The following is a 23708-nucleotide window of genomic DNA, read 5'->3' as shown; positions in this document are numbered from 1 at the left end:
AGGCAAGGCCTTGGGGTGCTATTGGTTTAGATGAGGTTGTAGGGGTAGGATCCTCAGGGAGGGGTTAGAACCATCATGGCGGGGGTGGGGGGGCGGGTTAGTGCCCTCATAGGAGGAAGACGGCCAGATTGCTGTTTCCAGGTGCTACCCACAAGCTTGAAAGAGGCCCCACCAGGCACTGAATCGACTGGTGTCTTGAACTTGGACTTCAAACCTCCAAAATTGTGAGCAATGAAAGTTTAAGCCACCCAGTCTGTGGTTCTCTTATCGCAACCCAAGCTGATGAAGCCAAAGTGTGTCCTAGGATGAGACTTAAAGTGCTAAAACTCAGGAAAGTTTTGGGACAATTTGATCACTTGAATTCCAAGTCTCTTTGTTTCCAATAAGGAAAACGCAGAAAAATGTCTCTGGTATAATGTTTATTTAAATAGTAATCTTAAAAAGGCTTTATACAAATCATATAAACACAGTTTGACATTGTTGTTTATTTTTTACATTGAAGAATCACAGTAAAAGCTCTCAAGTTCCCGTGATCTGGCTCAGCCAGCAAATGGTTGAATACCTTTAACTGCAAATCCAGGAAAAGTCAACCTTCTGTATGACAGTTTAACTTTTCCCCTTGTTTTCTTGTCATTCATGCTCATTCCGTGGACCCTCATTCCTGTCAACTCCCCAAACCCACCCAAGAGAGAAAGCAACCCTGTGGCCCTGTTGACCGCCTAGTCCAGGAGAGCGTGGAGGTAATATGTCATTCAGTACAAGGCAGAAAGGACATCAATACTGTGAGCTGGGCTTCCCAAAGGGAACAGTTCAAGGAAATGGGTCAGCTAGCCTACCTGCAGATAAAGAAAACAAATGCACCAAGGTGTCCCGTGGCCAAGTTAGAATCACACCCAGCTGTCTTCCTTTGTGTCTTATGACAGACTAGCCTCCAGCCTTGGTGAGGTATCTACATGTAGCCCTGGGGACCTTCTTCTCTTCAGCACACAGGGCCCAGTTAGAGCCTCAAATCAACTAGTGGTGAATATGGATGTGGGACTTTCAGAGAGATGCACGTTGAATTGTACACAACTTACAGGTGAATCACAGACCTGAGACAGGGCTGGTCTTTGGGAAATTATAATAAAATGGCCCACTGGACTGGAGAAGGCTGGGACTCCCAGTGAGGGCTTTGAACTTTTCTTCTTCTGTGGGCTGCTTCTGGAAATCACCAGGACTCCCCAGCTTTCTGAACACTGAGCTGCATGAGAGGGTGAAGAGGAGGGTGAACCAATGAAAAACTTGTTTCTACTGCATGCCTGACTCAGGGGGCACGTAACACTAAGCCCTTGGGGCTTGACAGCTTTTCACCTCTAACTATCACTGTGCCAAGGAGTGCCGAGATCAGCAGTTACACTGGGGGACCCTAGGTCAAAGTCACAACACCACCACTGTGTCCCACATGACCATTCACATACACAGTAGATACAGAGAACTCAAAGGCGCGCAAAGACACACACACTCGAATAAATAGCGGTCCGTACGAACTTTCCTTCTCTGCGTATGAGACACTGTGACGTTACGATCTGAACTAGCATTTTCACGAGTTAACATGTAAAGGAAACATCCAGTCCCATCCACCCTTCCTCTTTCACCTGGGTATGAGACAGACAAAATCGTGAGTGACCATAGCAGCAAAGATGGTCTGTGAATTCAGTTTACCATTGATAGGTGATAGGCTGGGAATGCTGATTGGGTTCTAAACACATTTCCAGCACTCAGGCAATTCTTAGGCATTAGTACAAAACCAAGATTTGGATCTCAATGTGGACAATCTTATCCTTCACACAGTTTCACTCTATTCCTGACACCTCCCTTTTTAGAGTAGTTGAAGTCATCTAGGGATATGACTTCTCCTCTGATAGCAGGGCTCATTCCATTAGCAGGATCAGTGGTGAGTTGGGGGAACTGGGAATGGAGCCGTTGGGGTTAGGGAGGGAGGAATGCCTTAACTTGAAAGATATGCATGATTCTACATAGAGGGAAAATACTTTTTTCTACAATTTTTTTCAAGGCACTTAATAAAAAATACATAAATTGGTTGTGTGTGTGTGTGTGTGCACGTGTACACACGTGTATAAATAAGACTCTCTGGGGCAGTGTGGTTAGCTGTTAGTCCACGTGCTTGCAGACTGCTCATGCACATCCACGCTCTGACTCCTAGAAGGCTTAAGTGTGACCCAAAAGAGAAATCAGTGTTTACCAGCCTATCAGAGACTGAGTCATCAAAGTGCCTCCATCGTCACTGCTCAGCTTTGCCATCATGACCGTGGAGGCTGGCATCTCTCCTCCTTTCTAGCTAGCACTCGGCAGTTATCTCTCACCCATGGAGAACATATGCCAAGAGCTTGTCTTTTCTTACCTGGCCTCTGAGAGCTATTTCTTGGCACTTAGAGATCTCAAAACTCTGTGTGCATGTGTGTGTACACGTGTGCGATGCACACATACGTGAACGTGTATATGAGTTAGAAGAACAAGGAGGAGGGAAAAGAAAAGGCAAAACCACCAGCTGAGGCCCCACCAGGGAAGCCTCCCAGCCACCAACTCTGGGTCTCGATTTATCCAATGGCTCCTATTCACAAAGCACTTTAAGGCTCGTCCGCTTTGCATGTGGAGGTGCGTCTGTGGATTTTGACGTGTGAAGTTTCCTTTCTGGTTTGTTTTAATTCGTAGATAAGAAAGAGCTGTTCAAGCTGACCCTAAAATGGCAATTTTCCCCTGGATAAAAAAAGTTAAAGGCAACAACATCCTACTAAATGCTAGGACTGGAAACGGCAGCTTGTAGGGTTGGCTGGCAGAACCTATACCACAGCAAATCCCTTAGGTTGTGAGACCAGAGAGGATGGGATAAGCTGGACGGCGCTTTTTATTTTGTTTGAGTTTTATTCTCAAGATGGGAAGGCTGGAAAGACCCTTTGCTTTTCAAGTGCTGATTAGGAAGCCAAAGTGGGGAAAGACGGTCACGCTCCACGTTTTTGTTGGAGAAGTCATTCTGCCTCTTTGAGTTGCTCACAGACCAAAGAAATCAAATATAATAATAATCATCATCATAACGAACTCACAAACGAAAGGGAACTGTGACCCCAAAGAGATGAGCTCCTGCCTTTGTCTGGGCAGAGAACACGGCCCACTCCTGCAATGACTTGCCCTGACGGGCTAGGTGGGTAATGATCCCCTTTGCGGCTGCATCTCTCTCCTTCCCTTGACTCGCCTGTCCGTCCTGTCCATACCTTCGGTATTCTGGATCGGTTTGATCGAGATTATGGCATTCAGTTTCCAAAGGAAAAAAAATGTCATCTTCACCAGCCCCTCTCACAGGAAGGAAGCATCGGATGGGATTCCGGTACAATCTGTCACGCCTCCGAGCAGCACCTCTGGTGGTTCATCTTGACCTTGTGCTTGAGGCCATCGTAGAGCTCGAAGTTGTAGTTCTCCAGCGTCGTGCAGCTGCGGGAGCTCAGGCCGGAGTAGGAACAGGTGCAGTAGAGCAGGAGCCCGGCGCAGGTGGCCCCCAGGAGCACGCCCAGAGAGCTCATGGCGATGATGGTGATGAGAATGGGATCCAGGGTGTAGAGCCAGCTCTTTTCTTTGTCAGCCGAGGAGGCCCCAGCCCCTGAGGTTGGGGAGGAGGAGTTGCTCCAGTCCACCTCGTACTCATCTGGAACATAAAACACGAGAGACTGTAGGCACGGCTCATCTCAGGGAGAAACAAAGGAGCCTCCAGCCCTGAGGCTCTTGGGAGCCCAGAAGCGAAGTGCAGGACCTAACCTGACTGGGTTCAAAGCCCAGCGCTGCACATCCTGGCTGCGTGTGTCATTTTGGGCAAGTCATTAACCTGTCTTTGCCTTGGTTCTCTCAGCTGTAAAATGGGGCCATTTATAGATCATTGGATTGTCAGGTGGATGAAGTAAACTATTTGTCTCATATTTGGTGTCTGGTACATAGTTACTAAGTATTTGATATTTAAATAATTTGGCTCACATCAGGTGAGCTCAGATTATTTTAGGGGTGCTGGGGATGAAACCAAGGGCCTTGCACAGGCTAGGCAGACTGTTGCCACTGAGCTACGCCTGAGCCTCAGATTTTAGCAGAACCTTCAGGGTGCCTTCGGAGCATGTGCAGGGCAGTGTGACACAGGCATTTCTCTCTCTGTCTCCTCAGCTCTCCTGTCCAGCTGCTTCAGTTAAATCAAATGACAGGCTGGGATTATTTTCACATGACCAGCTTCCCAATTTAGATCTCCTGGCCATATACACAGGAGATTCCTTCCAGCCACTAGACCTTCCTTAACATGTGATCTTACTGTTATAGTTAAATTGTCCCCCCACCCCCAATTCATGTTGAAGTTCAAACCCCCAGTACTCAGAATGCCATTTTACTTGGAGATAGAGTCTTTACAGAGATGATCAAGTTAAAACAAAGCCATTAGGGTGGGCCCTAATCCAACAACTGTTATCATTATTAAGAGGGAAAACTTTGGCATGGACATGCATGGAAAGAACTCTGCTAACAGGAAAACGGCTGTCTCCAAGCTGGAGAGGGAGGCCTGGTACTGACCCTTTCCTCAGCCCTCAGGAAAAAAAAACCAACCTTGTCTACACCTTCATCTTGGATTTCTAGCCTCCAGAACAGTGAGAACATACATTTCTATTGTTGAAGCAGTTTGTGGTACTGCTATGGTCACCCTAGAAAACTAATTCTAGAGTTAATGACCAAGGCATGGCCACATCTAGGGCCCATTTCTTTATGATCTCCTAAGAAGCCCTTGAAGAAGGAAGAGTAATATTATAGTTTTTTTGGCAGGTGAGGAAACTGAGCTTTATTAGGTGACCAGGTAACTCACTCCAGGCACAGAGTTAGCAAGCAGTTGAAGCAGGACTAGGAACCAGGCTTTCTGTGTCCTTGTTCCTCGCTCTTCCCACTCCCTCTCAGTGTTTCTGCTGCTTGATCTACTGCAGGCTCCCTGTGCAGGTCAGTTGTGCACTTTTGCCCATAAAAGGAGCGTTGGACAGGGTTTTGCAGGGAGAGCTTGCAGCTGGTTCACAAGGTGCTGTTTGGGTTTGTCACTCCAGTTTCTATAACTACACTTGAAGTTTTTGATTAAGGTCAGGTTAAAAGCAGCTGCTCTATAAACGGCTCTTCTTAAATGCATCCATCTCAGTCTGAAGTTGTGCTTTGAGTGGAATCTTGCTGTTGAGAGTTGTGGAGACCAACTCTGGCCCTCAGAGAAGCCCAGGGAAACCTGTGCCATTCTGAACCAAGAAGGGAAATTATATGTGCATGCTTGCTCAGCAGCCCTTCAGCTGGGACACTGGCTTTAGCCTCTTGAAGAATATGCATTTGAAATTCAGAAATAAAGCTTGGAATAAATATGCAAATAGTGTGAAAAAGAAATCTAAATCATTTTTTTTTTTTTTTTTTTTTTTTTAGTACTGGGATTGAATACCCAGTGGTGCTTTATCACTGAGCTACATCTCCAGAACTTTTTATTTTTTATTTTGAGACAAAGTCTTGCTAAGTTGTTTAGGGCCTTGCTAAGTTGTTGAGGCTGGCCTCAAACTTGAGATCCTTCTGCCTCAGCCTCCTGAGTTGCTAGGATTACAAGAGTGCGCCACTGAGCCTGGCAGAAACCCAACTCTTCAACGTGTAAGAGCTGGAGTCTTGAATAGTATGAGAAGGGTTTCCCCAAGCTGGGGAGCTGGATACCACAGCTGGCCTGGGAAAGCATTCACACTCATGCACATCCACTCAAATCCTTTTTGGGAGGTCACAGGGGTCAAACACTGACCAGCATAGAAGAGCTCACTTTTCACTTCTAAAAGGATTTATCCAGATTTGAAGTCCATAGATGCAGAAAGTTGCCAGAAATTGGGGACCTGTTTCAGATTAAGCAGAGAGGACTCAGACTTTCTAAATCTCTCAATTTGACCTTGACAAAGCAAATTGATGTTTTCTCCATCCTTCTCTGGGCTCTTTTCACTTGTATTTCTCTAATACTCCGGGCATCATTTTTGTTGACATCTTTATAACCAAACTTAAATTTCATGATTATCTGCTACATCACAGCAATACTCACCATCAATTTCGTCTTCATAGCCCTCTCTCCCGTGTATTTCTGGGATGTCCACTATAATGGAAAGGAAAACAAACAAACCAATCTGTAACGAGTTCTGTCAGTGTAACCAAGAGGCAGGAATGACTTTTTGAGAATGACCCCCCATTATGAAGGACAGCAGGAGAGTCACATCCACTTCTAGATCCTTTGGTATACACATTACTGGATCATTTCTCCTGCAAATGATCTGTCTTCCAGCAACAACCAGAAAAGCAGAAATGATAAGACAGATGAGGTCTTCAGTACTGCATAAGCTCTGTCTTTACAGTAACTGTCATTCATTACCAGTACAGGTTTGGGTTTTATCTCAGGCACCTTTTGTAGCATCTTGCATACATCATCAATCCCCATTAGGATATGTTCACTTGGTGTAGCAAACTGCTCCTCCTTGTACACATATATCCAAGTGGACACAAAGCACCAGAGCCTTTCTCCTCTCAGTTCAAAGACACCTATGATACTTTAAGGAACTCTTGGTTCATTGTTATATGTTTTTTTTTTTTATTGTAAACAAATGGGATACATGTTGTTTCTCTGTTTGTACATGGCGTAAAGGCATACCATTTGTGTAATCATAAATTTACATAGAGTAATGTTGTTTGCATTGTTATATGTTTTAATGTAGGGAAGAAGTGGAAAGAATGTCATCATGCCTGTCCACCTTCACATATCTGTGTTAATATCTCTTGTCTTTCCTCCTCAGTTCATTTTTCCTGTTGTCTTTCTTCACAGTTTAGAATAGTCAAAATGGGCATCCAATCTGACTAGCCCAGGCTTGAAAAGAGCAAAATTAATGTACTCTGAATTTTTCCAGTATTATCACTGCTTATCCTTTTCTTTTACATGATACTTTCTTAGGGGTGGTCAATACAAGTCTTTCTAGTCACAATACCGTCCATCTTATAGAAATCAGAGCCAATGAAAACTACCTGTCTAAAATGGTAAAACATTAAAAAAAAAAAAAAAAAAAAACCAGACCATGTGGCAAAGAGCAGGGTCTTATCATTTCCTACTATCTTTCAAGCTAATGATGACTTCCCAGGCTGTCAACTCAAGACAGTCCCATTGAAGGCATGTGGCACTTTAGGAGTTTTCTTCAACCCAAAGTCAGATAAACCACCTTGAAGATAGCGCTCAGAAGCCCAAACAGCTGATGTATCAAATGGGGGAAGAAAAAGAACCTCAGATCCCCATGAACATCTTGCTCATCAACAGTACACCTCAGAGAAGAGTTACTTGACCATGGATTGAGCTAGGGACTGATCCATCACTGTCACACTTGACATTCACTCTTTCCTAGAGGTGGTGGTTTTTATCATACTGGAAGTCTTCTTCATTCCTGGCCAAAGTACTGAAGCACATTCTTCTCCCCTCAGTGTTTCGTAAGGGATATACGGAACAACTCACCAAGACCTCATTTGAAAAGATCAATGTCATGTTGTGCCAATCCTCCCTAAATCCAGCCACTCCTGGCACGTTTGTAGCACAGCAACGGGCACCTGCAAGCTATGCCAGCTTTCCCACCTCTATGCCCATCTCCTGCACTATTCTCCAGGCCCCTACAAAGCAGGCTGTTTCCTTGGAATGAAGACGTGAACATGATTCAACAAGAGGCAGGTGGTATCTGTCACGGATCAAATTGAGCTTGTGTGTATTTTTTAAACATTGTGTGTATGTGTGTGTGTGTGTGATATGTATATATATATATATCTTTTATATATATATATATATATATATAAAAGAACCTGGAAGAAAACTGCTACATTTCCAACAATTAATTGTTTCAATGGGATGCCTATATGTCCTAATATCTTCATGGTTAAAGATGCAGAACATTGGATAAGAATATGTGAATCAGACAGGACAAGAACTACGAGGTTTTTGCCAGTGACTTATGGGCCAAATCCTGTTCTTATTTTTAGGGATCTGGGCTCTGCCAAGGATGTGGCAAATTCTTGGATGCTAGAATGCCACCTTGCTCCATCTCACACCCTCAGGGAAGATTTAGGACACTATTGATCACAGGCTGGAAAGGGGTGGATGTAGTATTGATCTCAAAGCAAAAAGGGTAAATGGATGGTAATGAATGAGAACATTTTATCCCAGGAGATGATAGCTTCTTGTCTCTGGAGGCAGAGGACTGGACAAGATGATTTCCCAAGAATTGGCCCATTTCTAGGTTTCTATGGAATCAGTTGCTCAGATGCAGCTGTGATTTCTGCACCTGGAGAATCAAAGGCCACTTCAGGTGAGGAAGAACGCCTCAGCAGCTTGACTTGTTTTTTCTTTAATCACCGTTCCCAGGAGTTTGGGTGAGTGGGAAGGGGGTCGAAAAAAGGATAAGTTAATCAACATTTTCAAAAACGCATCTGTTCACCAAGCCTTAAAGAAAGAACAGCACACTGGGGAAAACCCAAATAAAAGGAACATTTGTACAAAAAGCAATTTACTTTGATAGCAATTTTCTCTAGTCCCTTTGCTCATATTCTTGATATCTGTGTTTGATTAAGAACATTCTCTCTCAAAAGCCTCTTTGCCCTTCATCAGCCACTTTCCTTTTCTGCTTGTCTGTTTCCTCAGGATGCTGGCAGGAAGAAATATGGTCCTCCCACTGGGTCTCTTTAGTTCTAGAAAGGAAAGGTAAGCAGGGTGTGGGGGATAGTTGCCAAGAGGGAATCGAGAGGGTGAGGGTACTGGTTCTTTTGTGGGATAGGAAGAATGATTCTCAAGCTAGAGTGTGAAGCAGCACCACCCTAGGAAAGGGGAAATGGCAGCCACAAGATGGTGTACCCAGCTGGGTGAAGCGAAGGCAGACATCAGGAAATAGCAGGAGACAGGGATAAAGACTTAGAAGTTGATTTAAATGGGGAAAAAACTTGGAGAAGGACTTCCAAGACTGTTTCAGAGGTTGGGTGTGTCTGTGGGTGTGAGATGGATTAGGGAGAATGGAATGGGCCACACCTCTACAAAAACACAGGTCAGGAATAGATCTTACCACACACATGAGTTCTACTTTGAAACTTTTTGCTCACATGACCCTGATTCCTTCTGGGCCCCTGTGTGCATTCCATCTGAGACCAGCTTGAACTAACTCTCAAACACTGTGTGAGGATCAACGGGGGCCACCAAGTCTGCATTCTGGTTCTCTGAGTGGGTAGGATACGGTCACAACCACCACATCACCACCACCCCATTCTAATAGAAACTAAGCAGGGGACTTCTCGTGAATGTGAAGATGTGGTAATACGAAATTTGGGGCTTCACATTTTACATGACAGGCATCACCCAGAAAGAGATGACAGAATGACATCATTCTTCAAAGGGCAGTCTTCACCAATTAGCCAATCAACCAACCAATCAACCAACAATCACTTATGAAAGGGGCTTACTAGGAGGTCCAGAAACCACACTGAGGATGTTGGGAAATAGAGATGTATGGGACCAGGTGTCTACCATCATGGCTTTCGGTGTTCTTGGAAAGCGAAGCCTCACCTATAACAAAGTAGCATGAAGGAAAGGGAGGCAATGTGGAGGGGTTTCCATGTGCTGCTGCAATCCAGGGGAGGGACTGGGCAGATGAGGTTGGGTCACTGACAGCAAGGAACGTGTGAAAGTGTGGAGGAGGTTGCTTCAGAATTAAGGTTTCTTCAAGATGGGCCTGGGGGAGGTCTATCTCCTTATCTTTGACAGGAATGCTTTCAAACATGGCACCCGAACCATGTCACCCACCCACTGGTCTCCTGGTTTTTGGCTCATATTCATTTGTATGAGTCTCACCAAGGAATGAAAAGAGATTGTTTTGCTCAGCCATAAATCTTATAGCCTGTATTTATCTACAAGAGAGTCAGACCTCTGCCCAGGCCTCATCTTCACTAGCTGCTGTAGACGAGCATGGTAAGAGGAGGAAATGAACTCGGAATGACTGGAAAGGAGTGGGACAGAGTTTGGGCACAGTAGTTATTGCTTCAAAACAAAATCCACCCAACTCCACAAAACCCTGACCATTTTCATGTTGAAATAGAAGTCTCAAGCTGAAGACTCCCCTTTTTTCCCCATGTGTCCCTTCTCTTGGCATAATGGAGACACAAAGTAGGTACTTGGTGAAGAGTGACTCAAGGTCTCACCCGTCTGTTGTTCATAGTGAACTGTTCCAGGAACTCCCTCACCTTAGAAGAGTCAAGTATTCTCTAGTGTCCTGGTCAGGAGATTGCAACACTATGGCACAACTGGGGAGCAGACCCAGCCAGTCACAAATGGAACCTCCTCTAATGAAATACGGTTCTCCCTGGAGGGGTCTGGAACGCTGCCTGGTGCATAAGACCACACATGCTATTCAGGGGAAACACCCTGTGACATTCCAACCTGCAGCTGGGAAATTCCCACTGAGTGTGATCTAGATTTCCAACAAGATGCACTCTCTAATGATCCTTCCTCTGCTGCCCCCCTGACAAGCATGCACGCGCGTGCGCGCGCACGCACACACACACACACACACACACACACACACACACACACGCTTTATTAATCTTTCCTCTCATCCTCATTTTTTCCATCTTCTAAATTAAGACTCTTTGGGGGTATCATTCCTTCATTAGTTTGCTTTTCTGCAGTTTCTCACAGAAAACTCCCAACTTCCACTTCTACCACTTGTTATACTGCAGCCGACTGTGAGTGTGTCGGCCTTGAGAGCCTTCTGTTTACTTTCTGCATTATAAAAGGAGCTTCGAAAGATTGCCAGGGGAGTGAGCAGTCGGCTCCAAACCACTGGCTACTTTTAGATAAATAATTTAAGATGGTTCATCCCTGGGTCACTTTGTATGCAGATCATTTCAGGAGAATGATATGCACTGGTTTTCTTTGAAAAGTCTCTTCCATGCCAACTCAACTATGGATTAAGAGGCCAGGTTTGCCATCTAGAATTCGTAGCAGAGACATCCTACGGACCTCAGAATGAGCATCACTCTGTACCCAGAGGGAGACACGCAGGTGCACTGGATTAGGACCAGGTGTCTACTCAGAGCCTCCACAAGTCTCAGGGTGCCCCTGCTTCACACTTCTTTCATCTTTATGGGGAAAAAATGAGAATGGCCAGAGGGCCTTTCCCGTGAGGGTGCTGGTTGAAGCACATGAGGGGAATTCTAAAGTAAAGGCTCTATCACCCTACACTGTTCACTGCTCCATTCTTCACCCCGGCTCCCTCCTTTCCTGGAAGTGATCACTCTCTGAAGTCATCCATCTCATGGAAAAAGAAGGCCACGGAAAGGACAGGTAAAGGGAAGCCATGAGGCTCCATGTTTTTAATATTTGCCTGTTTGAGTAGGACCCAGTCCTGTTAACTGGAGACCCAGGAACTGACAAACTGAGCCAGTTATGCTCCTGATTTTAAGCCTTCACCTTAGTTTTAAGTTGGGCTCAGAAAACTTCATGGAAAGTCAGCTTTAGCATATTTACTTAGCTCCTCAAGCTTCAACCAACTTTCAAAGGCTGGAAGAGCCTCTTATGTCTTGAAAACTACTGAACTCATTCATTTTCTCAGGTACCAGGTGTCATCGATTCTACTTTAAAAAGATGAAATTGAAGAAGGAGGGTAGAAAGATCCAATAAGTCAGTGAACATATCAGCAGCAGACCTGAGATTAAGCTACAGATTTTCAACACCTTGTTTGGGGCCTGTGATTTACTTTGGATAAGCTCTTGGCCACTTAGAGCCTTTGTTGAGTTTGATTCCAAGTTCCTGAACCTCCTGAGCCAGCTAAATCACTGAATCTTTCAGATGGGAGTGGGCTTTAGAAAAATTCTCTCGGCCATTCTGTTTTAATCCCAGCAGGAAATACATCACTGAGATCTCAATAAACCAGAAATAATGAAGGACTAAGGAGATATTTCTTGGCACTTCAAAATGTTTAATTCAGTTCAGCATTTACTATTGGCTGAAGGTCCTCCCTCCCCACCACACTTAATTTCCCTAATTCAGTTAGTTCATCCCCAGTTGCAATGAGGAGCCAAAAGTTCAGATGTCGGTCTAACTTTGCCAAGTCTCCTCTGTTAGAAAGTCAGGCTACTTGAGAGCTGTTCATCCCTTGCTGGTTTTGGCTTGAGTCTAGAAACCCACCAGAAGATCCTTTATCATGGATTTTTATCTCTTGAGCTAAAGCCAAATCTATACAAGGTCATGGAAAAAATTTTTTTTGGAGTTTTTCATGTGGTTTCAAGTGGGAAGAGGGAAGGGGGCTTAGTATGAGATTATTGGAAGAGTTTGATCTTGAATTTAGTCATTATTTTCTATTATTTTCAGTTGAAGAATGAGAAGGAAACACTAAAAAGATTTGGAAATTCTGACTGCAGACAAGAAGGCTGTGTGAAGTGACCTAATAATACATTCAAGTGTGGAGGCGGGGATGGCTACGCTGGGGCCAGCCAGAATGCCTCCACTGAGTCCCAAGAACTCTGTGAAAATAGGAGAAAGGCCGCCAGTGAAATGTTCAGCTGTGAAGACAGGCTTCACAATTGTGAAGGCTGGAAAAAACCAGCAATACTGAGGGGAGAAAATTCTGGAATCTCTCCCCCTTTTCTTATTTTTTTTTCTTTTTTTCTTTAACTCTAAGTCTTTGAAAAACTCAGTTATTCTCTATCCCTGTAAGTAGATAGAACGAGAAATTGGCCCTTTGTGCTTCTTTTCTTGGCCACCGTCTATGAGGGTATGAAGGCGGGAGAAACCCAGCAAACTTCAGGGGAAAAATGTTGTCCCTCTCTTCTAATTTTTTTTCCTGGAGATGTAAGAGGAAAAAATTCTTACATCTTTATGTTTTCTTTCTGGGAGTTTTTCCCAGTAGACTTTGACATTTCTCCTCTCCTTCTATTCCAAAATTAAGAGGTGCGCCATGATGGTTTAGATATGAGGGGTCCCCTTAAATCTCATGAAAGACAATGCAAGAAGGTTTGGAGGTGAAATGATTGGGTTGTGAAAGCCCAGTCAGTGAATTAATCCTCTGATAGGGATGAACTGCTGGTGACTATCGGCAGGTAGGGTGTGGCTGGAGGAGGTGGGTCATTGGGGTGCCTTTGGGGTTTATATTTTATCCCTGACAGGGGGAGTCTCTCTCATTCTCTCTCAGTACTTCTTGGTAAAATGTCCTGAGCCACTTTCTCTCTTTCTCTCTTAGTACTTCTTGGTAAAATGTCCTAAGCCACTTTTCTCCACCACACTCTTGTACCATAATATTCTGCCTCACCCAGAGCTCCATGTATTGAAGCCAGCCTTCTATGGACTGAAACCATGAGTTTACAAATGCTTTTCCTCCTCTAAAATTGTTCTGGTCAGGTCTTTTGGTCATAACAGTAAAAATATTGACTAAAACATGCACATAAGAAAAGTCACTCAGGAAGTGATCAAATACAACCTTGGTCAAGTGGAAAGATAGAGTTGAAGAATTAAAATTATATTAACTTCTTTTGTGAAAACTTATAATTTCTTAAAGACTGGCCCTCTTGTTTTGTAGGTCCTTGAAAAAAATACTCTGTTTTCATATATATCACATAAGAGTCCACTGTACTTAAGAGCTGAGCTCTTCTTCTGTACATAAAGAGAGGACTCTGTGATATGATTTTACACAGACCAAAATGGTACCTCTCCACCCATTCAAGAGATGGTTTTCCCTAGCAGCTTGGTGGCCAAGGACTGCAAAGACAACAGTGATTCCACTGGCGTTAGGTTTGGTGTTCTGTGAGAATGTGTCTACTTGGAGGATGTAACCAATTAAGCATTTGTGAAGTAATCTGACCCATGATTTTCTGGGAGGAGGTTTTGGCGGAAGGAGGGTAGTGAGAGAGCAAAAATGCAAAGGAGAAGAAAAGGGGCCACCAAGACGGGCAGAAGGTACAGAAGGTGGAGGGCTGAGGATGCAGATGAATTGCTTCTGGTACAAAGGCAGGGTTGAAGATCAGGTCAGGTCCTCCTTGGGAAAAGAGGTGGGGACAGTGTCCCTATCTGAAATTGCAAAGTCAGAAAGTGATGATGGACTTGTGGGCCCAGGGCTTCCCAGGGACACTATTGTTAGGGTTACACTCTTGGTCTATAGTTGGTCTGGGCCAATGGAGCACCTGTGGGGATCCTTTGCCACACCCATGTTGGCCTTCATCTAAGTCCGAATGACTCTTCTTACTCTCAATCCCAGTTGTTGGAACTGCCCTAGAGACAATGGGGAGATGCACACCGGCTGCCCAAGTCTTTTTGCCACTTCTTCCAGGTCCTTGCTGGTAGTAAGCAAACACAAATGTCCTCTGCTAAAATGAAGCCTCAATAACCAGCAGATCAGCTGAGAATAGAGGACTTTGGTCAAGGCCACCTTGGCTCAAGGACCCCTGCAAGCTCCCATCATTGCTGGAGCTGGTTGCTCCTTAACAAGTTGTAGAGAATTCTAGTCCAGGCACCCTGATAATGAATCCTAGGGCCAGAGTAAGGAACTACTATTGTTGAAACTCAAGACCTGAGATACTGTGATTCCAGTTCTGGATCAGAGGCTTTGCTCTTCGGAATGTTAATTATATGAAACGAGCTCACTTGTGCACCATTTTACAGAGAAAACAAAACAAGGCATTGTGTGTATGTGGATTGACACCTCTGGCTCATCCAGACCCCATACTCATTCCTGAGTAATATGCTCAGGTTCCATGCCAAACAGGTGGCAGCCCTAGATCTTTTGGAGTCGGAGAAAACCTGCAGAGCACATATATGACCATAGACACTATTCATTCTGCTCGAAGTCAAAGTCATATTGTTATAACCCTTTTGTCCCAGCACACAGAAGTCAGTGCTCTTGTTAAAAATGGTGTTTTGGACTAGCAGGTCTCTTGGCTTCTCCTGCTATTCCTTGCAGGAGCCATGGCAGGGGGTTGGGGTGGGTGGGCTGGTAGATTTGCCTACATATATAAACATCCTACTAGAAAACAACTCCAGTGCTTGGTGCCTTTCCTTTGGTCTCGGTAGTGCTGAAACTCTTTAGGAGGAAACCAGATACCTGCAAGGTCTGCTCCTCGCAGGGCCAGTGTGAGGCCTGGGTCCCTAGGCCCCAAGGATTTAAGACTTGCTCTTGGCATGTGGGTCTACCTGTGGCTGCTGTAATCATTTGGTCTGCAGCACAATGCTGTGCACTGACCTTAAAGAATATTTTTCACATGAATTTTTTAGTAGAAAACATAAATAAATAACAGCAAGGCACAGCACAGTCCCTCTTTAGAGAAACCAAGTGGAACTCATTAATCATGGAGAAGAGAACTCTGCCTGCTGAACCCAGGGACAGAATTAACTCCTGTGCTCTAGTTGCCACTTAGAGCCAGGCCCATATTCTTCACAAGTTGACAGTTTAAAATTTTTAAAATGTCCTTGGGAAGTACTCCCTGAGTTTAAAATTCCCTTTAGCTAAAACTGCCTGAAGTCTTCTCTTGCAAGCATTATTCCCACTTTAGAGAAAATAGCTTATGTGGCCTGTGCAAATGTGGCAGGGGACCTAAATCCAGGATGTCCATGGTTTCTGGACATTCTATTTAAAGTGAATCTGTCCCTCTCTGTAGGTAAACCTCAGCCATTTTGTTTGAAGCATCTATTAAAATGAAAATAGAATTGCCATTTGATTCAGAACTTCTCTCCTAGAGAAATACGTGCTGAAAGAGGCAACTTCAAGGATGTTCATTACAGTACTGTTTATAACAGGAAGAAAAAAAGACGCAAGCTGAGTCCCCACTCATTGGGGAGCAGTTAATAAACCATGGCGTATCAACAACAAAGAATTCTATGCAACAGCTAAAAAGGATGGGGTAAGTCTGACGGTATGTACTGATGTGTCCTTGGGATGTCAAGTGAAAAGAAGCCAGTTTTCCATCCAACAGAACAAATGCTATGACACCATATATGTAAAACAACACCCCAGATAAACCAAGTCACCGAATTTGACAGGAACACATGTTTGTAAAGGTATAAGACAAGCCCAGAAAACAGGCTTCAAACCATCTCAGTGGTGACCTCTGGGGAGGAGAGTGCAACTGGCTAACAATGAAATGGATTTGCTCTTTGTTATTATACTTATTGAAAATGTAGTCATGTATAATTTGTGAATTACAGAAAGAAAGAAAGAAACCCACCCATTTACTATCCTAAAATTTCCTTCAACAACCTTGCTCAGTATTGATAACCACTTTGGCAACGCATCTATGAAAAAAGGCGTTTTTGTACCCAACACCCTGTCCTGTCTCCAGTACCTCTGTTAGTGACCTTAAAATGGTCTTCTCATTTCTTGGTCCATTGCCATGGAAATTTACTTTAGGTACTTTTTTCCTCTCAGGGGTCAGTAGCAGAAAATCCCAAGAGCAATTACTTTCTGCAGAAGAGAGATATTTTGGGGTCTACTGTTCCCTGGATTTGGGGATGGGATGGCTTCGCTGGTGGCCCTGACACTCCTAGAATCTCCATATTCTACCTCATGCAAAGTGGAGTTTTACTCTTGGTGATTTCCCAAATCTTGCCTCTTTTCAATTAGATTTGGGGCCAAATAGAACTCCGCTAAGCAGTCAGTGCAAACATCCTCTGGCTGGGGCTTGCGGTCTGATGATTCCTAAGGGAGTGGCTTTCTGGTTGAGCTGACCTCTGCACATGCTCCAGTGCACCTGACCTCTGCAAGGCTGAATTACACCCTCCACCATGCCTAGCTTCTGACTTATTCATACAAGGCGATTCCCCACCCCACGCCCTGCTGATTGCAAGTTCATCAGCTGGTGCCCCACCCCCCCCATTTTCTCTGGTTGGACTTGTTTTGTGTTTTCTTTGGGCCATCATTGAAGTGGATGAAAGGCAAATTACAGCTGTGAGAGCCCCAGTGCTCTGCACAATTAAAGAGAAAAAACAAGCCTGTACCTACCGATCTGCAGTTTGGCTCAGATGTGCAGCCCACAATGCAGACAAATCAAAACTTCAAAATGAAGCTCTTTTCATCACAGATTACAAAAAGGCCTCAATGTTTGTGCAGAACAACTGCAGAGTCCGTGAAGAGAGGAGAGAAAAACAAACACCAGGCCCATTGGCTTGGCTGGCCTTCGGTTAACTGGGCTAAGAGGGCAGTGGTAGAAGCAAGAACACACATTTAAACCATCATAAAGGATCAGGTAGGAACACAAACAGAACACATTGGGCCTTCACATCTGGTATTTATGATCCACAGAAGCATAATTTCTGTAACATTTATGCTTGAGCTCAGTCCGAAACACACTAAGGGATGTTTACTGGCAACTGTACTGTGTTCAATGTTTAAGACTGGAGTTCTGTCTTTGCCCTTTGATGAGAGAAAGAGTACTCCTAAAATAAATCTTGGGACTAGAATCAAGGTAGGATCATTTCCCCCGAAGTGGCTCACAAAACAGTAATGCTAATGAAAAAGAAGCAATGGCTAATTTAATTCAGTTTGGCAAATTTGGTCCTTGGTCAACTCAGGAAAATGTTGATTGAGCCTGGGTCTTTGCTTGAAATAATCACTTCTGAGATGCTTTTGTTTTATCTTTTACGAATGGGGGGAACAAATGGTTTTAAGACAAGCCAAATGTTATTTAGACAAAATGGGTAACTGTGCTTGGCATTGGAGAAAGAAACAACGCTGTAATCATGGACATTCTCCTCCATTCTCCTGCAGAGGACAGATAATGACATCTATCCTGAACCATCTGTACTAGTAGTTTCTTGTAAGATCTGAAAACAGAAGCCTATCTCTTTGTAGCAGCACTTGGACAGGTTTTACAGCCCTAAAAGCACTTCTTGCCAGATCTAGGTTTGAACAGAACCTAGAAAAGCAGGACCTTGGCAGAATGGGGAATTTTGGGCATGTATCTTTTCCTAGGATCTTTCAGGATGGTCCTTGGACCCCTGAAGAAGACCTCTGGGTGGATGAAAAACTTCAGCTACTCCTCCTGAATGCTGGGCAGTAGAATCCTCTCACAACCCATTCTTGACCCTACTTAAAAACTTTGAACCCCTAGGAAGCTATCTCTTCTGTCTCTGTGTTTTAAAAAAAATCCCCCTGTGATTAAAATATTTTCTATAACTAGATCACAACTATTCAAAGAGAGTGATAAAAAAAAAAGTTGTCCAATAAGATCAGGTCTTTCGAGTAAGTTTTTTTAAGTACAAAGTTTTAATGGAATATGTTCCTTTTATAAAATGTTCTACTCTGATAGTTCCAGGTTCATGATAATCAGAGAATTATCTTCATTACCTGTTCAAAGTCTAGAGTATCTCTGAGCTCTGAACATGCTACAAGTTCCTGTCCCCCACCCCTAGTCCCCCGGGAAATCATTCAGAGATTGGAGATCAATGTCCCTGTGGAAGTAATAATTTGGTAGGTAAGGGGTAGACTGTTGCTGCTTCACCTCCAGAAGAAGTAATCTGCCTTTGTAGAGCCAAGTACGTGATTCAGCTTAGCTGGTCCCATTCCCCCTGGGGCCTTTAGAAAGTAGAGTCCAATCTCCAGGGATTTGCCATCAAGAGAAATTTTGTGGAATCACATTTAGCAATTTAGCACTTAGCAACTTTCATGAAATCCCACACCAATCATAAAAGTTGGCTCAGCTGTACAAATTGGATAAAACTCCTATCAAGCAGTAATAAAAATAAAAAGAAGGAAGAGCTGGCATTTAGCCTCAAGGAGAAAACCCACCTACCTCCCACAGAAATGCCCTGTAGCTCAGAAGGTGATGTGTAAACTTTGGAAACATCAATTTGTTCAAAGCCTACGCTTCAACTTTGTTCTCACAGGCAAAGGAAAAAAAAAAAAAAAAAACCCAGATGTTTGTATAAAAATATCATCATTTTATTACATTCCACACAATACATTTTCAAATAGTTTCCAACGTCCACAAGTTATTTTGACACACAGGCAACTGAGCAAATGCAAGGTATGTCACAGTTAGAGGGAGGGGGATAAGAATAGGAAGTAAAAATCTTTAGGTTTTCTTGTCTTGTTGTTGTTCTTTGGTAATTTTCGATTTTTTTAGGTGTTTACCTGCCTGTTGATTTCATTTTAAAGACTGGGTCTTTTTAAAGATGGGGTATCAACCTCAGAAATATTACTGGATTTCCTATTCTGGTTTTAATTCCAAAAATGTAGGACAGGGGGAAAAGATGAGTTGACTTTATTTTCAGCATCCTGTTTTGTCAATGGCAATGCTATGTGTATATATATATATATATTTTTTTTTTTTTCCTTTTACTGCCTTCACCAGCAATTAGGTGACAGCAATTGCTAGCATAATATCGAGGAAGGGACTTTTCACCCCAGAGATAAGGGCTTCCCTCCTGGAGGTGTCATCATGGAAACTCTAGTAAGGCAAGAGCTTTACCAGCCTGAGCCAGGCCTTGACATCACTCTCACTCACTCACTCACTCACTCACTCACTCACTCACTCACTCACTCGCTCGCTCATTCATATTTTACTAGTTGCTATCGCCTCTTTTCTTCAGGGAAGCAACGCCAAACACATGCATGCATCTACCTGTCCAGTCTATTTTTCTTAGAAGAGAGTGATTCTTGCCCTCCTCCATGAAATAACAGAATTTTGCTTTTTAAAGCTGCAAGGCATGGCATTTTACAGAAGAGCTGCCCTTTTAAGCATAGTACCTGGATAATACTATGAAAGCTGCTGGAGTGGGAGAGGGGGGAGGGCGATGGGAGGGAGAGAGAGAGAGAGAGAGAGAGAGAGAGAGAGAGAGAGAGAGAGAGAGAGAGAGAGAAAGAGAGAGAGAGAGAGAGAGAGAGAGAGAGATTGGTCCTCAGCTGAAGTGTATCATGGGATTCCCTAAGAGTTGAGCAGCCTCATATTCTCGACTATGGCATGTATGTGGAGATGATGCCACATGGGACATTGGGAAAAGAGACAGCAAGTTCACAAAGTTGTTGCCATCTTCCTTTAAAGAAGAGGAATCCTCAAGGGTAGGTGGCAACATATCCAGTCACTACACTGGCTGGATCTTCCAGCGGCGGTTTCTTGCTGCCATGCCCCATGGGGCACCTAAAGGAAGGGCCATCATTCGGAGGGATGCCTGGCCCCAAACACTCAACTGGAAGTGGACTCCCGCCATGCTAAGCCCTCAGTGACTGGCTTGTTAGTCGTCACGAAGCATCCTGAGCCGCTGACCCCTCCTGCTCCTGCTTCCTTCTGCCTCTTCAGCTGGGCTTGGACATTGTTTGAAATCTCAAGGTAGCCATGCCCTAGCCTTTCATCATGCTTTTCTTGGCAGGGGCTGCTGTGGTTGAGACAGAGTAGCTCTTTGAAACGGAATAAGAAGGGGAGAGCACCGTTCTTTCAGGAGGATGAAACGAACCAGATGGGAAAGCCGAGTGTGTGTGCTAAAGGGAGCTATCTGGATATTCGGAAAGAATGCTAAAAGGCTCTCTCCCAAGCAACCAAAAAAAAAAAAAAAATCATTAGTATTTTGCTTTCTTTTCTGTACCTGGAGGCTTTCAGCCCAGGCAACCGTCTTTGGAGAGGATTTTACACTTCCCTAGCGGATTACTTGCAGGAAGGTAAAAAACAAATGCCCCCAAGGCTGAGCCCTAGTACACTGAAAACCTTCAAACACACATTTTCTATCAGTGAAGCTGGCTTCATTATTTAATCCATCATCATTACAGAATCATTAGGCAACTACTTTCTAACATCCCTTTCCCGGTGTTGTTTAGTGGCACAAACAGGCAGCAATGGATATACCTTTATTCTACCTCTTCTCTGACCAGGCAGTGACATCTGGATATGCCAGGTCAGCCTAGGAGGGTGTGTTTGCCAGATGCCATGAGTGGTTTAAGGGGGTAGCACACTGGTACATTTAAACAAATAATTACTTTCTATTCTTTCATAATATTTAAATAATCAGGTGGACAGCCTTATTTTTTAGTGGCTATAGATTCAGGCACACATTAACACCATGAAAAGAAAGCAAATGTTCCCCCTTTCCCCCCCATATTTTACAAATGCGATTACAACAACCAATATCATACCAAAGAAATGCCTTCTTCCTCAACCCCATTCTAGAGGGCCCCCCTAGGAGACTTTACAAAGATAACATTTCAGTCTTCCCTTCTCCTCCCTTCTCTCTCCCCCTCCTTCTGCTCTGAATTTGAACAGACTACTGCTTTTCCTACATGGGTCCCAGATTTGTTATTCTTTATGACTTATTCCACACTTGGACTTAACTGATAAAAGCTAAACATTCATCATGAACTTCTCTTTTATAAGGCAACATGAGCCAGGTTTGCTTCGGGGCTGGAAGAAGAGATGGTTCCACAATACACTCAAAGGCTGTTACACGTGACTTCAAAGATGCCGGCAGACATGATCTAGGAGTCATGTCTGAGTGTACTGGGGGAACCTTCCTCTTGGGTCAGGTGGGTTGGGGATGGGGATGGGAGGGGCCACACTGCATTCCATGTGGCCGCTATTTCTCTAGATACCTGGAGATGAAAATGACAGCCAACAGAAACCCAGCCAGAGCTAGATAAGGCAACAAAAAGCTTCAATCTCTTCTCCAAGTAAACAAAACTTGTACAGTATATTATTTTCTTGTAAAATGTACCCCAGGAGAAGTAACACAAGAGTGATGGGGCACTCTGCACACACCCACACGCTCCCCCCACGAAGAACCAGTCTCTCACACCCGCACACATACCCACACACAGCTATTCACATGGCAAGTGTATACTATGTACATACACACAGAGCCAGGTTCCCCTCAAGACTCCTGGCAGCCTGCCCACCGAGAGGAGGGATGGGATAAGGCAAGGGGAGAAACAAGAGAACCAGTCTCTGGAACAAAACCAGCTGAGCCTTGAGTTGTGAAGTGCTTAGGGGTGGATCTCTTCTCATATTCCAAGATGCAGCATTAGAGTTGGGTTTTGTTGGTTTGGAATCACAAAAAAAAAAAAAAAAAAAAAAAAAAAAAAAAAAAAAAAGAAAAGAAAGAAAGAAAAGAAAGAAGAGGAGAAAAAGAAAAGGAAGAAAAGAAAAACAGAAAAAGAATCCAAGGAGCGTGGTAGGGGCGGATGGGAGCGCTCAAGGTTGGGGACGGGAGAGAGAGGTCTGGGGGTTCACACAGAGACTAGGCGAGAAGAAAAAAGTGCAAAATCGAGGCAACGTGTTTGCAGTCTTTCTTGTTTGTTTGGGTGCTGTTCTTGCTTCGGCCCTCAGCAGTGCGAGCCGCGGTCTTGCTCTAGCTTAATGGTTAGGGTGGGCTCCACGGCCAGAGGGGCCCCGTTGGTGTAGTGGGAGGTTTTGTAGGTGATGGAGTGATCGGTCTTCTTGGCCGCATAGCGGAACCGGTGGTAGTGGAGCACCAGGGCCAGCGCGACGGAGACCAGCACCAGCACGGCGCCCCCGGCGGCCATTACGTAATACCAGTAGGCTGGGATGGGCTGCACGGGCACCGTGTCCACTGTGGGCTCGGTCCCTGGCGGGAGGGTGCCCCCTGGGGGAGAGACACAGAGAGGGTTGCTAGGCTGAGAGCATGCGCACTACTCCAAAAACCAATTCAAAAATAAATGAGAGAGAGAGAGAGAGAGAGAAAGAAACACATACATGCTTTGGGTCGCACGGGGAGGGTCAGGGGCTAGTGTGTGCCACGCACTTTCAGAGGAATGCTATTATCTCCTACTTGTTCCTTTCGGAGGTAGGTACCTCACACCCATTTTACAGAGGCTCAGAGAGGTTAAATCAATATTCAGCTGGTGAGTAGTATGGATGATAAAGCTGTTTTTTTCTGTTTATCCACAATTACTCCATAAAACAGAGAAGCATGGTAATTCTCCCTCTTTCTCTTACACACACACACATACAAACACACACGCACGTGTGCACTTAGACACAAGAAAATGATGCTGAAATGACTGCAGGGAGTTCAGTGCGGTAGATTCCCTTAAGTGTGTGGAAATGCCATATTTGGTCTGGCTGGCCAGCTTTCTCAAACAATGTATTCATTAGGCTGGCTAGACTTGAAGGTAAATTCCACTTTGGCTTGCCAAGGCTTCTGTGCCCATTGAAATCAGCCTGGTCTTGTCTAAACAGGTCAATTACCACTATCAAGCAATGACTAATGCATCTTCATTTTTTTTTTTTTTAATTGGATGGAGGATTTAAAAAGCAGATTGGAAGGGAAGTTGCAACCAAAAAATGTGGGCACAAAGCTATAGCGGGCACGTGAGAGTGAGAGTGAGTGAGTGAGTGAGAGCAGAGGGAGATCATTCTTAATCCTGGGAAAGACACAGCAGGGAAGGGTGGGACAGGGAATCTAGAAGGCAACCACTTCACTGGCCTGCCTCTGGTTGCCATGGAGATGTTGTAGTAGATTTAAGCCCAGGGTAACTCTGGGGAAAGATTGGCTGGAGTCCCACTTGATGCAAAACAGTGCTACAACTTGATTCTCCCAAAGATTTACATCAGTTGAGAATCTGGCCCAGAAAGGGACTAGGCGCCTTTGAGTTTGCCAAAGCCAGACATGATCTTTACTTCTGAAAAATGATGTAGGCTTA

At 44.3% G+C, this 23708-nt stretch overlaps 1 protein-coding gene across 4 annotated transcripts in view; it reads right to left on the bottom strand.

Moving 5' to 3' along the window:
* Positions 1–404: 404 nt before the first annotated feature.
* NRP2 (neuropilin 2) overlaps positions 405–23708 on the bottom strand; it is a 113418-nt gene continuing 90114 nt past the window's right edge. For 2 of the 4 annotated variants that reach the window (XM_079132497.1, XM_079132498.1), the window contains exons 16-17: positions 6116–6166; positions 405–3697 (exon numbers count right to left, since the gene is read on the bottom strand). In XM_079132497.1, the coding sequence (XP_078988623.1) occupies positions 3393–3697; positions 6116–6166 (356 nt within the window). In that variant the 3' untranslated portion in view covers positions 405–3392. Of the gene's footprint in view, positions 3698–6115; positions 6167–19628; positions 22649–23708 lie in introns of those variants that run through there. The other 2 variants (XM_079132499.1, XM_079132500.1) reach the window with 1 other exon arrangement.

This window comes from Sciurus vulgaris (assembly GCF_902686455.1).
Source record: "Sciurus vulgaris genome assembly, chromosome: 3".
NCBI classification, from domain to species: Eukaryota; Metazoa; Chordata; class Mammalia; order Rodentia; family Sciuridae; genus Sciurus; species Sciurus vulgaris.
The sequence above is the reverse complement of the archived record's forward strand: the minus strand, read 5'-3'. Positions and strand labels throughout refer to the sequence as shown.